The sequence below is a fragment of the Pyrus communis genome, chromosome 9 (genome assembly GCF_963583255.1).
Source record: "Pyrus communis chromosome 9, drPyrComm1.1, whole genome shotgun sequence".
NCBI classification, from domain to species: Eukaryota; Viridiplantae; Streptophyta; class Magnoliopsida; order Rosales; family Rosaceae; genus Pyrus; species Pyrus communis.
In genome coordinates this window covers 7,567,197-7,581,212 of record NC_084811.1, presented here as the reverse complement: position 1 = coordinate 7,581,212, position 14,016 = coordinate 7,567,197, and the positions used below count along the sequence as shown (strand labels likewise).

At 35.8% G+C, this 14,016-nt stretch overlaps 2 protein-coding genes across 5 annotated transcripts; one reads left to right on the top strand and one right to left on the bottom strand.

Moving 5' to 3' along the window:
- Positions 1-1,099: 1,099 nt before the first annotated feature.
- On the bottom strand, positions 1,100-7,063 carry LOC137744829 (delta-1-pyrroline-5-carboxylate synthase-like). Of its 4 annotated transcripts, none has more exons than XM_068484634.1 (20): positions 6,687-7,063; positions 6,182-6,253; positions 5,938-6,041; positions 5,731-5,833; positions 5,461-5,622; positions 4,634-4,923; positions 4,326-4,476; positions 4,008-4,172; positions 3,836-3,913; positions 3,568-3,657; positions 3,312-3,446; positions 3,109-3,195; positions 2,940-3,036; positions 2,755-2,858; positions 2,560-2,638; positions 2,167-2,317; positions 1,981-2,049; positions 1,719-1,785; positions 1,567-1,637; positions 1,100-1,449 (listed from the first exon to the last, which is right to left on the bottom strand). In XM_068484634.1, exons 1-20 carry the CDS (start codon positions 6,744-6,746, stop codon positions 1,371-1,373), a joined length of 2,214 nt encoding a protein of 737 aa, XP_068340735.1. In that variant the 5' UTR covers positions 6,747-7,063; the 3' UTR covers positions 1,100-1,370. The 4 variants fall into 4 exon arrangements, with proteins under 4 accessions (XP_068340735.1, XP_068340736.1, XP_068340737.1 ...); XM_068484635.1 differs by having other exon boundaries at positions 4,634-4,911; positions 6,687-7,061; XM_068484636.1 differs by having other exon boundaries at positions 3,312-3,398; positions 6,687-7,060.
- A 2,931-nt stretch (positions 7,064-9,994) lies between these two features.
- Positions 9,995-13,629, top strand: LOC137745247 (uracil phosphoribosyltransferase-like). Its single transcript, XM_068485164.1, has 12 exons — positions 9,995-10,165; positions 10,286-10,378; positions 10,612-10,690; positions 11,210-11,268; positions 11,378-11,455; positions 11,767-11,848; positions 12,155-12,203; positions 12,496-12,557; positions 12,751-12,818; positions 13,061-13,116; positions 13,197-13,244; positions 13,344-13,629. The coding sequence occupies exons 1-12, from the start codon at positions 10,022-10,024 to the stop codon at positions 13,393-13,395; spliced, it is 870 nt and encodes a 289-aa protein (XP_068341265.1). The 5' UTR covers positions 9,995-10,021; the 3' UTR covers positions 13,396-13,629.
- The last annotated feature ends 387 nt before the right edge of the window (positions 13,630-14,016 follow it).

Below are 14,016 nucleotides of genomic sequence, written 5' to 3'. Positions count from 1 at the left end.
AAGTTGAAAGAGAGAGATAACAACCATTTTATCTCTTAGTCTGATTTTTTCCACTTCAAAATCCTTAAAATTTCTAAAGCATAATTGTCTTCTCTTTTTTTTTTTTTTTTTTTTTCGACAAACGATAGTGTTAGTAAGTTAAATAATTAGTTGTTGTCACTTAGTACTACTGTCTAGTGGTATTCATCTTCACTTTTAAGTGAGATGTCTTATGTTGGATTATCGCCAAAAGCAAATTTGAACCATATTATTGCTAGCCCATTATAAGGCTAAGTTCACCCTTCCCCTTAGTGTAAACCTAAATTTTTAGCCCAAAAAATTTAAGTTCTAATCCAAAAAAGGTTTTCCTCCTCCAATGGTTCTGATTTAAAATTTTAGCTAGAGATTATTTAAAGAATGAATTTAAGCTAATTTTTTTTTTTCGGAAACATTTTTTTTTAAATAATATTTATGTAGATTATCTTAATTTATTTTTATGAACATTTTAACATAACAATATTAAGATTCCGATAAATAATAAAAAATTACTAAATCTAAAACCATTTTTATTTAAATAAAATAAATTCTTTTAGCCGTTGGATTTAATTTGGACCATTAGATCTTTTTATTCACCGTTAAATTTGTCATATTCGATCTCAGTTGTTGGAGGTAAAGTATTTATAAATTGAAATTGAAAAAAAAAAGTTTGAATCTAGACCATTGGATCAACCAACGGTCAAATCACCAACACTGTCAGATCAACAAAGAGTCATAGTGGGAAGATTTGGTGGCCCACAAAGTTGTCAGTGGTTGGCCCCACCCGCCGCATCTTTGCTGCGTGCAAAGGCGTGAGGCGCGTTAGTGCGCCTTGTATAAGAAAATTGTTTAAAACCTAAATTTTAGATTTTAACCTAATAGTTGAAGATGATCTTAGAGAAAGGGAAAGCGGTGGAGATCAAACATGTATCATGGTGTATAGATATGATTGTTTTCCATCACGGCGGTAAAGCGACATCTGCTTTATTTTATAATTAGAGAGGTTTTTAAGTTAGTGCACTTAGCACTTGGAAAGTTCAAAGTTTCTCTCTGCACGTATTGATCAAAGAACAAAAATAATAAAAACTCAAAGGATTAATATAAGACTCTCTAATTATTCATGATTAAGACGATGATTACATGAAGCCCCCTTAATCAATCCAGGTAATAAAAATTCTGGCAAGGGGATAACCGTCGATTTTATACGACAATACAAATACATAAGAATATTTCTGCGGAGCAATCGAACTCCTATGCCGTCATTTGATAAGATATATGTAAAAACTAAGGCTAACAGATGACCATAGGTGATAAATCTGTAAGTTGTCTGCTACAAAAGCTTTTAATTGAGATGTTTAGGAACTAAGCAGGTCCTTGTGGGTGTACTCGACTCCTCTATCCGCGTCTACAATATGCCCGTTCCCTCTCAGAATCCTGCATTTTGTTACGCAAACGAAGGATGATCACGCAACAAGAAACAATCAGCATGCTCAAAATTCTAATGAAATAGAAAGAAAAATTAGAAATAAAGGTAATGCAGGATTGATATACCATCTTGTTGTTAGCAATCCTTCAACTCCTACAGGACCTCGAGCATGAATCCTGCTCGTACTTATCCCGACCTGTTCATCCACCATATCAGTGACAAATGAGTGGAAGAAGAAAATGTAACTCAAAGACGGAACTATTTTGAGAGCACTTACTTCTGCACCGAGTCCAAAGCGTGCTCCATCACAAAACCTTGTACTCGCGTTATGAAAGACTGCAGCGCTGTTGATGCAATAGTATGACCATCAAGATGTGCGACATTCGGAAAATTTTGTGTAAAACCATTAACATATGTGGCCACATTATTAGAAAATATCGTTCATATTTTTCGCAAAGAAAATATGGATCGGGAAACAATGAGAAATGCTCTAGTTTGTCCTGTTATGTAAGACGCTTTGCACACGTGAAAATCCTTACCTGTCGACTTGAGTTAGGAAAATTTTAGCAACTTGACCATCTTCAGTGACGATGCAATCAGTATGAGAACTGCAAAACAGGGGATGTGGAGAGGAGAGGCAATAAAGTTAGAGAAATCGCCGGAAAATAATCAGTACAGCAATGATACCTGAAAAAGGAAGAGATGAAATATGTGAACGTATATACCTTCCATGTTCATGAATGTGGTCAATTGCAGCGTTCACATCATCAACGATTTCAACTGAGCAAGCCAATGAACTGTACTCGTAATGGAATGAGTCTGTCTCTGGAAGGTGTAACGCAGTTGCTGCCCTAGGTCCACCATATAAGCTAACACCTGCAACCGACTTGATTTCGTTAACTTATAGTCGTTACCAATGTTTGGAAATGAAAAATGTAAATAGATTGTATCCATGGGAACAGAACCATAGTTCCGAAGTCCTAGGATAGGAACAAACAAAAGTTTAGTCGCGGCCTTATGAATAAGTTTATCACATTGTTAGGCATCAAAATATTTTTCTCGATTTCAATTATAAACTTTCCAGCAGCTTGTTGATAGAAAAGCACACAGTGTCATACCTGAATTTTTGAGTTCTGAAATTATCTGCTTAAACCCGCCATCGTCACTCAACAGATCCTTGTGTACAAGAAGTGTTTCCTGAGAAAGAGTGCAACATGTTAAGACATGCAGTACGGCAAGTTCCAAAGTCAGATACAGCTAAATAAATGGACGTGCATAAACGATCAGTCATGGATAGCAAAAAGTGAAATTACCATCGCATTGCAGGCAGCAGGGTAGTCTACTTTTGCATCCAGAACAATTCGCTTCGCCATATCCAGATTAGCGAACTTGTCAACATAAACGTGACAAATCCCATCTGTGCATCAAAATCAGCAGTTTACTAGTAATTCTAGTTTGCAGTGGTACGGTATTACATTGCCAATACTATTTCTCTTACCGGCATGACCAAGAACAGGTATCTTAGTTGACTCCTTAATTTTAGAAACAAGCTTATTGCTGCCTCTAGGGATGACAAGATCAATCACATCATCGAGCTGCAGCAAAACAATTTTTTTAGAATTCATCGTTCTGAAAAACCATAAACAGTTTTAAGTTTCTGTACGCACCTTAAGCAGGTCAGGAATCTCGTCTCTTGTATTCACAAGTCCGATAAGTTTGCCACCAACAGGTTCTGGGATTGCTGAGCTGATGACCTGCAAAAGGAAGTAACCAAGCCAACGCAAATTAGAAACGTGTCAATGCAGAGAAAACCATGCTCCTGAATTTTTACTTTGTAAATAATAGTAGGACAGAATCTAGAGTCTCAAACCTTGTGCAGGATTGCATTTGATCGCTTGGCTTCTTTCCCACCTTTAAGCAGAAGACCATTCCGGCTTTGAATTGCTAACGCAGCTATCTGTTGAACCATTTGGAAGAGAAAAGTGTTGGTAAACTGATCAAGAAACTACCGTGTGAACAAAATCAAGAAAACGTCAATAACCAAAACAAGACTGTAAGACTGCAAATTTCTGCATGCTTAGATGCTTAAGGAGTCAGGAGTATAAATGGAGTGGATATTTGAATACCTGAACAAGGGCATCCGGTCGAGACTCAAACACAACTAAGAGAACACCCAAAGGACATGACAGTTTCTCCAAGACAAGCCCTTCTGCAAGCTGCATGTAAGAGCAGTTGTAAAATTGTCAAAAGTGAGTTCCAGTGCAGAGGGAAAACAGTTTATCAAAAGGGCTACGATTAACAATTAGTTCTGTGTAAATTAAATCATTAAAACTCTAAACCTGTACATATGTGTTCATTAATACCGAATCAGAAGAACAAGAAAAGTGTCCTGACCTCGGTCTTCTTTAGAACACGGCCAATGGGCTCTTCCATGTCAGCCAGTTTACGTATAGACTTTGCAAGAGCAGAAATCTGTAGAGACACATTAAATACAAAATAAGAAGATTTCATCCAACCGGAGTGATGTAGGTTTTAATTTCAACTACACAAGTACTAAGCTGCATACCTTCCCAGGCTTTAGGGCTAAACGCGATATTAGGGCCTTCTCATATCCAACCTCCTGAGCAGCAGCAACATCAGCTTCATTCGCAGCTATAATTTCACCTTCATTTGCCTCCAAGGCATCAGCTACGTCGAGCAAAATTTTCCTCCTCTCTTGAGATCCTAGAGCCTGCAAGGAAAATAAATCAAATCAGATGTTCAATCTCTCAACTTAACCACTTACTCTATATCCAACTTCTTGAGGAATACTTCAATCTCTATATTAGGAACCTCACGCTTCATTGAAAAGGAAAAAAAAATAAAAATTTTGGAAGACAATTACTCGGAACTGTCTAGATGCTTCCTGCGCTGCAACAGCCATGTCACGTGCACCTTCTTCCTTAACTACAGTCCACAAATGTGCATCTTGATGAAATACAGTGCCTATTCGGTCTCCACGAAGCACTTTCTTTATGTTGTCTGTGTCATAGCCACTGTAAATAAAATACAAAACGAGTTTAGCACCAACAAACTATTGCAGTATGCCAGAAAATTCCAATGAATACGCCAGATAATGTTTCGATTCCCACAGGCAAAAAAAAAATACAAACTGGTTATTGTATATCAAAACAAGCAGACGATAGAATTTACCTAGTGATAACAACAGGGATTCCACCATAAGCTGCACACACAGCAGCATTGACTTTAGCTGTCATACCGCCTCTGCCCACCCTTGACTTGTCGCCAAATGTTATTTCTCCCTGATGTTTCTCTTTCACGTAAGTATGGATTAACTTTGATTTTGGGTCCGTAGGAGGACCGCTATAGAGGCCCTCTACATCGCTTAACAAAACTAGAAGGTCAGCTTTTAGTTCCAGAGCCAATAGACCGGCCAAACTGTCATTGTCCCAAAATATGCCAGAAGAATCCTGCAAACATAACTTCCATTCAGAAGCAACAGATGTATATTTTGACAGAAGGAAAATTAAGTGCCCGTCTGGTAACATTTGCATTTCTAATTTTCATTTGTTTTGTTAAAGCTAAAGAGATGGAAGGAAAATGCACATCATAAAGTCGCGAGGGAGACGAGAGATTGCAGAGGTGAGGAAGAAATGAACGGAAATGTATAAAACCTTAAAAATAAAACTGCTCAAAATTATTTGTCGTATCTAGTTTGTAGTTTTTATTTTATGAATCATTCTACATCTATCATCTCTCTTCTCACTTAATCTCACAATTTCCCTTCGCCGTTTTTAATTAAAAACAAAAACCGAAAATCAGAAACAAAAATCTTACCAAACGGGCCTAACCATTTCATGAGATTTGTTTTCAAGGGAAAAAGAGTGGGAGAGGGACAAAAGCATGAATGTCGAACAACACACAACCAAGAACATAGGCAGTATAAACCCATACGCCAATCAAAAGGCCTATGAAAACAAATTCAAACAAAAAGTATAGGAACAAGGGGATTTGCATACCTCGTATGGAGCTTTCCTAGTACTAACAGCGTCATTTTCATTGAAGATTGGAATGACCCTCAGTTTTAACAGCGACTTCACAGTTTCAGAAAGTTGCTTTCTGAAAGCTTCATCCCTAAAAACGCTATCCGTCACAAGAAGTTGCGAAGAAGTCACGTCAAGCTGCAATTCAAAGAAAGCCAAAATTGTTGAAGTGACGAGGGGCAAGTCTGAAACTACATATTAAAAAAATGTAATCCTAATGAAACTGCAAGAAGATTATAGTCTTGCCTGGCTGAACATGGTATCATAAAGAGCCATGAGACTACTCTGTCCAACAGCTGCACAAGCCTTCCCATCAAAATCATTTTGTGGACTTTGGAGATCAGCAAAGCTGCAAAACAAGGCATTAACTTGTTTCAGGCACTTTTGTTTCGCGAATTCAATGCCAAAAATTCGACACACAACTGAGAAATTTACGCGTCCTTGCATATAAACCTGCTATTTGCCAATCTCCGGTATCTTAGCCTTTGACGGCCAAGACCAACAGCTCCTGAAGTCACCAAAATAACTTCATACCCCTGGGAATTTATATCTTTAAGCTGCAAATATCCCATTCACGTATGTCATCACTCATCAATCTCAGATACCATTTTTTTTTAGTCAGTCTAAAATATGAAACAGTACATATAAATCAACAAAATTGGAGATCTTCCTCCTAGTTCTGGAACCAGTTACATACCTGCTCACAGAGAGCACCTAGTCTGCCCAATGCTAATCTTCCATCACCGCGAGTGACCACAGCTGTTCCGACCTTCAAATCCGAACAAACAAGTGAGAAAATTGGCATAAAAATCAAAAAAGCATCATCGACAATTTCCAAAAATAAGGATTCAGATCAACCGAAAGTGAAAATCCTATACAACCCAAGTTCTCTTTTTTTTTTCTTTTTCTTTCTCTAAACTTTTATTGAACATATTGGGATTTAGCATATTAGTCATATTAACTGATATATTAGTCATATTATTTATAAAAACAAAAAACCAAAAAAAAAAAAAAAAAACAGAAAAGCGGACTGCAAATTGGCTCAGACAAAACCTCATACGATCATCACCAAAACAAACAAAAAAGGCCCAAATATGTAACAGAGTGTGATATATATTTGTTTTCACAACTCAGAATCAATATGTATATGTATATATATATACAGACACACACACATACATAATGATGAAACGGGGGTGTACCTTAACAACGATACGCTTGACATTCTTGATAAAAGCTCTCGTAGGATCCACAGAGTCCATGTTTGCCTGCTCGATGGAGTTTTACTGGACTGGGATCTCACCAATATGCACAGAAAACAAAACCCAGGTTTTCCTTCTTGGCCTTTTGGTGTTGGCCAATGGAAAGCTAACAGCAGCTTATCAAAGAAGCAGAGAGGGAGAGGGAGATAGGAGAGAGAAAAACCGAGAAACCCAGAGACCAAGGAGAGAACCAAAACAAACCTGAAACAAAACAACTACTGACCCCCTATATATTAGTTAAAAAATAACACAAACTCTGTGAAAAATCGACAACGTCGAAAAAAACAAAATTAAAATAAAATAAAGTTCTAGAGAGAGTATAAAAAGGGAGCAAAAATTGTAAAATTTCGGCTGGGGGCCGAAAAACGAGGACGAGACGCCACGTACCCGTGGTTGCCTGGGGACAAACTTATTTTGCGCTGTGTGAAGAGAGTCACGTGAAGGTGAAGGAGTGGAGAGGTAAAGGAAGAGACCAAAAGAGCGTCGGGACGTTGTTTACGTGATCGAAAGCAAAAGAAAGATCGCACGTCAACTCTGTTTGGTTTATATGATTGAGACATTTTGTTTAAACTTGAAACAAGACATTAACAATTTGCCACATATTTTATAAACTAGGGTATCTGTTATTTAATAAAGACGTAATGACGTACTTGAGTTATATATTACGACAGAATGAGCCACATGATGCCACTAATTTATGTGACTAATAGCTGGTACGAAATTTATATACTATGATATCTAATAAAGACGAAAGGAGGTACATGAATTGGATGCTTCAATTGAGTGAGCAATGTGGTGCTATTAATTTACATGAAGTATCTATGCAACATTGTAACTATTATGGCCAATAGTTTTTCCAAACTACGTGATTTATGTATGAATTGGTAACTTGACGTGGCAGTGCTTCAACCACACCGAAAAATTTTTGCTCGACTTATTAGGTCTATTAATGAATTAGGACTATATAAATGATATGTTTAGCATAAATGGCATATACACTATGAGATAATTCATTCCCAAAATTTGTGCAAAATGATTATTGTGAATATAAAGTTATTAATTCGAGCAAATAACTTTAAACTAATATGGAAATAAGAGACAGGAACAATTATCGAGTGTCTATTTTTAATGGTTAAATTGTGTACAAAGAAATTTAACAGGACACAGCTAAATATCGTATTTATTGTTAATTCGAGTAAATATTCTAACATACAACATAATATATGATATTTTTTCAACAAATCAAGTCTATTATATTGATGTAGTCAACTTGGTTACGTCTAAGTATAAAATATGATGATTATTTCAATCAATTAAATTTATTGCCATGATCTAAATTTACATGACTATTATTAGTGATGAATTGTTTTGGTGGATAAGTCTTTCACTCTAACACACAATGAGTAATATTCCGCAAGACTAGTTTTTTAGACCAATGAGTAATGTTTGATTCCCACCAATCTTTCTTCCCCTAACAACTAACAATTTAACCCACTAACACTATCATTTATAAAAATATAATCAACACGTAAGTTGAACTAAACCCAAGTTTGTGCTTGTTCAAAGAATGAGTTGAGCAGCCACTTAGTACATACTACGGTCTAGTAGTGTTCCTCTTTATTTGTAAGTGAGAGATCTTAAGTTCGATTCTCACCAAAGACGAATTTGAACCACATTATTGTTAGCTCATTGTGAAATTAAACTCACTCACACCCCTTTAGTGTAAGATGATTGCTAGATCCTTGTACCCACATCAACCTTTTGTTTTTTTTGGTTAAAAGTAGATCTTGGCCTCAACCCACTTGATTCAATGGATTTGGGATTATTCGATTTTAAGATTCGAACCTCATAAATTATTATTTTTGTGTATCAAAATTCAAAAAAGTAAAAAGCTCAAGTAGCAAACAAAAGCAGATGAACCCGATTTCTAGCAAGTCCGAATCCTCCACGATCCCTCAAAGTTCACACTACAGGGCCGACCCACGTACCGCATGTTTTATCAAGTACCAAGTGTTCAAAACCAAATTAAACTTGAATACTCTTTTTACAATTGTTACCACGTCATCTAATGCACTATAAATGTACAACTCTTTTGGTTGAATGAGTATTCTCTCCTCATCTCTGTGTGAAGATCATAGAGTTTCTCAAATTGTGTCCGTTCATCGTACATCGTACGGTCAGAAATCATTTTAAATAGTTTTATTTAAAATTAAATATAAATAGTGTTTGACAAAAATTGGTTGTACGATATACAATGAACGGACACGATTTAAGATTTCGGAGAGGATCCTCATTCCTTTTTGTTAAGTTCAATTGTTACCAAGTCACCCCTACCATCATTGACCTCACACTTGCTACCGCGTCCCCTTTTTGTTTTATAAAGGGCTAATTCCGGAAGTGCATTTGAATATTTGAAAGCACTTATAGAAAAAATATTTTGAAAATCAATAATTATTTTATTGCAAGTTAATATTGAAAAATAAAAAACTTGAAATGCTTTATTTAAGTGCTTTTAGAACCTAAAAATATTCTTTGAAAGCACTTTTAGTCTTCAAAAAGTATTTTTCAAACAAACCTAAACTCTTATATTAAGTATCATATTTTTCATTTGATATTTGATACATAAAAGGGAGATATAGTGGGTGTCAAATAAGGCGATTTATTTTTCTTTCAAATCCATTTGAGGATAAAGTACAAGGAAAACTATTGAAAAAAATTTGAAAATTTTGAGTTTTAACGAAAATGAAAAAAATGTGTTGTAAGTGAATAGTACCATGATTGACTTTTTAAATTAAAAATGTAGTTTTTCGTTAAAATAAACAGTATCGAAAACTTTTCGTTAAAATTCTCTAAAGCATAAGCTGAAAAAGAGTACTTAGGAGAACGACATTGACTTTAACCAAAAGTAACCCAAACTATACTACCAATTCTAAAAACGACAAGAACGTCTTAATCTTTGCTATTTTCATGCAGGACAATGCACCGGACCCTAGAACTAGATAAAAAGCATGCCGTTATTATCTCCAAAACCAAACCCAAAAGCCCACGGACCTTATTTGGGCTACCTGATAAAAAAAGGGTTAGTATTCAAATTTCTCGTGTCCGAAACCGAATTGGAAAGTCCACGGGCAACAATTGGGCCGACGGATAAATCTCCACCCGAGGCCCGTGGGCCAAACGGCACGCGTTTCGTGGAGCCGAATTATCATCTTTCCATTTCGGTTTGGAGTTAAAAGAGTCCCTCCATGTCTTCTGCACCAATCTATCCAATCCTAATGGCGTGCCGTATTAATTTCTGTCTCCGGTGTCCCTCCTCCGAAACGCCGCGTTTCGGTTCCACTTGTCGCCTCCAAAACCCTAGCTCCTCTCTCCTACTTAATGTCGCTCCCGCCTCTTCTTCTTCTTCGAATCCCAAAAAGGTAAAGGTCCTCGCTTTTTCCTTTTTAGCTACCAAAAACAAAAATGGGAATAAATCCGCCATTTTTTTTCCCTCTCTCTCGGTGTTTTAAGCATTCAACCGGGTTTTTTTGAACCGGCAGATCTCGTATTCCGGGACGCGGCGGCGCAGGTCCGTTGCGGTCAAGTCTCAAACGGCCACGGAGGAGAAAGTGGCTTCCGGGAACAGAATGCTTGTTAGTTCACTGTTCACTTTTCACCCTTATGCTCTTTTTGGTTCCTGATTTATTAAAATTCTATGCATTTTGATTTTTTAAAGTCGTTTTGTATGTTTGAAATTTGCTGCCAAATTTTGGGTGAATTTTAAGAACTGGGAATATATAATGCTGTCAGAATTTGCGATTTGGTGTGTGAATAGCTGAATATTATGCTGAATTCAAAGGCTTGATTGGTTTTTTTTTTTTCCCAGGTTTTCGTGCCACCGCACCAGTTGATCAAGCATTGGGTTTCGGTTTTGAGAAATGAGCAAACCCCTTGTCCGATTTTTCGTAAGTTTCAAATTTGTTTTTCTATTCTACGTAATGTGAATATTTGAGTGGATTTGAAGTAGCTTGATTGTTGGACTCTTTGTTACCCTCTAACACTCTGTTTGGATTATCGAGCTTGAAATTTAAGATTACCAAGGAAGTCAAAATGACGGAATTAGAAATGATGGCATTTTATATTTTAGAATTTATGAATTTTCTTGTTTGGTTAAATCTAAAAGAATAATTGAATTTGAATAGTAGAATATTTTATTTTTAAACTCTGACTCATAGAAATTTGGAAATGACATCTATTTACATGGAATTTAAACTTGGGAATTGGAGGTCTCGAATTCCAAGTTTTTTCTTTCCAAGCGGAAATTCTAAATTTCTTTGTTTATGAATCCAAACAAGGAAATTGGTGCATGTCAATTTATAAATTTCAACTTTTGTCAAAATTCCTAATTCATTTCTCTCATCCACACATAGTGTAAGTGTTTGTTTTTTATTTGCTTACAAGGCATTGACATTCGTATGCTTTAGGAAATGCCATGGCTGAGTTGGGGAGGCTTCTTATGTATGAAGCTTCAAGAGATTGGCTGGTTAGTTTTTCATAATTTACACTCACACATCCACAACCGAAATGATTTTTAGGATTACATTCTGTTTTCATTAGACGAAGCAATTTTTCTTTGTTTCTTTAAATTTCAGCCTACGGTAACAGGAGAGATTCAATCACCAATGGGTGTCGCATCAGTTGAATTTGTAGATCCAAGGGAGCCTATTTCGGTTAGTTTTAGTACTAATTTTGTGCATTTTTCATGTAAAGATGTTGCTCCCTGTATATTTGAATTGCGATAGCATATTATATAGAATTGCTCCATTTTCATTTGGTGGTTGAACATCCGGTTCACTTGTTCAGGATGTATCGAATCAGCAAGAATTTATGTCCCCTTTGAATTTTCATATTTTGGTAGTTGATTATGGTTTTCTATTAATGTTTAGATTGTTTCTGTGGTGGTCTTATCATGGTACTCTCACTAAGCAGATCAGTGCAGGCGATTATTATTTTATTTGATGTTTTTCTTTTCGTATTGCAGGTTGTTCCAATTTTGAGAGCTGGTCTAGCTCTTGTAGAACATGCATCGTCAATCTTGCCAGCCACAAAGACGTACCATCTTGGTAAGAAAGGTTCATGCATTGTTCACTATACAGTTGAAGTAAACAAAAATGTTTGGCCTGTATTAAAATCTTGTTATTATAAGTTTATAGCCATGAATGACTGCAATATCTTCTGGTCATAAAGTACAAGTGAAATTTTTGTTATCATTTGGTGCTATGATGTAAACACTCAATTTTGTTTGGTTTTTGTTTAATTAATTTTTTTGAAGTTCATGAAACTTATCTTGTATAATCTGTTTGATAAATTTTGTCAAACTGAGCATGTTTTGAACTCATCTATGCATATTTATTGTTTTACGAATCTAGGGTTAAGCAGAGATGAGGAGACACTTCTACCAACAGTATATCTGAACAAGTAAGTGTTCCTTGCCTAAACTTGTTTTCCTGTTCGTGTTCTTACCTCTGGCTTTCGGTGCTGGTGGGAGTTAATTTCCAAACCTCTATGTTATTAGTTGTAGCAACTTAATAGTAGATTTTCAAGTGCTTTGATAGAGTATGAACAAATGAGATGCACCCAACTCATTGTGAATTTCGTAGTCCATACGTAATCTTAGGGCTGGAAAGTTCAACATAAGGTGGTTACGTTTATGAATACCCTATCTATATGATAATTTTGGGAGTGACCCTTCATGTAATCTTCTTCGTAGGTTACCTGACAATTTTCCGGAAGGCTCTCGAGTATTTTTGGTTGACCCTATGCTAGCAACAGGTATTATTAGTATACTTGTGACAGTATCTGAATTTTCATTTTTGAGTATTTAGGATTAGTGAACCCTCTTCAAGTGTCCATGTGCTGTATTTTTTCTTTCCATCATGAGCACAACTAGTAAATTTTATCAACGAATAAGCTTAGCCCCAGTTCTATGGTATTTCTCAATTTATTTCTTTTTCTTCAATTTCAGGTGGCACAATAGTAGCTGCTTTGGATCTTTTAAAGGAACGCGGGCTTGACAACAAGCAGATCAAAGTGGTAAATACCATAGATGCACTTCTGTGTTTGAAACTTTGTCCCTAAATTTACATAAATATAGGTATCTTAATATGTAAACATATTTGTCAAACTAGCCTATTGAAGTTTTATGTTGAGGCAATTTACGGTTGCTTATTCCATTTGACGAACTGTTCTCTCATCCAGTGAGATAAGCTGGTTAATTTCATTTGATTTCATTGTTTCATACATCTCTAAGCCTAAGATAATCTGTCATGTCATAGATATCTGCTGTAGCTGCGCCCCCAGCACTTCAAAAGCTGAGCGAGAAGTTTCCAGGGTAATAATAATGTCAATCAATAATTACAGTTTGGAACGAAACTTAGCATTCCTTAACTCTGCTTTCGTTTATTTTTACAGGCTTCATGTATACACTGGAATTATTGATCCTACCGTAAATGAAAAAGGGTAAGTACGTCGCGCTCCCATTGATGTTGTAATGCTGCTAAAGTGATGAATGTTGCAAACTGGTTTAACATATTTTACCTACGCTCGTGCTGATTTCAGGTTTATAATCCCTGGACTGGGTGATGCTGGAGACCGCAGCTTCGGTACATAAAGTCAATACTCAAGTGTGCGGGGATCTGTTTTTAGTTTGTACTCGTGCAATTTTGGAATGTTGAGCTTATTGATAGCAATGGTTTTTGAGATTTGTTTTTCGTCAACGGTTTATACGGTTGATTCATTTGCAAGATTTGGTATTGAGAAAATGTGACCAGAATTGATTTTGTATAAAACAATTTACGTTATTGTTTTTAAAGAAAATTAAAATTCGGTATGATTTTTTTCCGTATTTTTAGACTGATTAAAGTGCTTTTATCAATAGCCGGTTTAGCATTTTATGTTAATTCAAATTACATGTCATTATTGTATTTTCTGTTTATTATTAATTTTTGAATTTATCCTTTTAGTTGTTTGATGAGTTTTTTTCCCCTATTTAGTGGGGATATTAGTTATTAACTCAATCAGAGCGGTGATTACAAAATCGCAACGAACCAAACCGTGAGTATTATTTACCAGGTTTCCATCTTAATTTCTAGTACTGTATATTATTTATCATTTCTAGTACTGCATATGACTTAGCATAATATTATTATTACTATTTCTTGACAGACGAATTCAAAGCTTAATATTATTATTATTATTATTATACTTTTCTTTTTGTAGTTGATATACTGTG

Coding starts and splice junctions, on each gene's coding strand:
- LOC137744829 (XM_068484634.1), bottom strand. CDS start 6,746: ATGGACTCTGTGGATCCTACGAGAGCTTTTATCAAGAATGTCAAGCGT. Junction 5,834..5,937: donor CGGAGATTGGCAAATAGCAG/GTTTATATGCAA, acceptor CTTGTTTTGCAG/CTTTGCTGATCTCCAAAGTC. Junction 1,786..1,980: donor TTCCTAACTCAAGTCGACAG/GTAAGGATTTTC, acceptor TTGCATCAACAG/CGCTGCAGTCTTTCATAACG.
- LOC137745247 (XM_068485164.1), top strand. CDS start 10,022: ATGGCGTGCCGTATTAATTTCTGTCTCCGGTGTCCCTCCTCCGAAACG. Junction 11,269..11,377: donor AAGCTTCAAGAGATTGGCTG/GTTAGTTTTTCA, acceptor TTTAAATTTCAG/CCTACGGTAACAGGAGAGAT. Junction 12,819..13,060: donor ACAACAAGCAGATCAAAGTG/GTAAATACCATA, acceptor GTCATGTCATAG/ATATCTGCTGTAGCTGCGCC.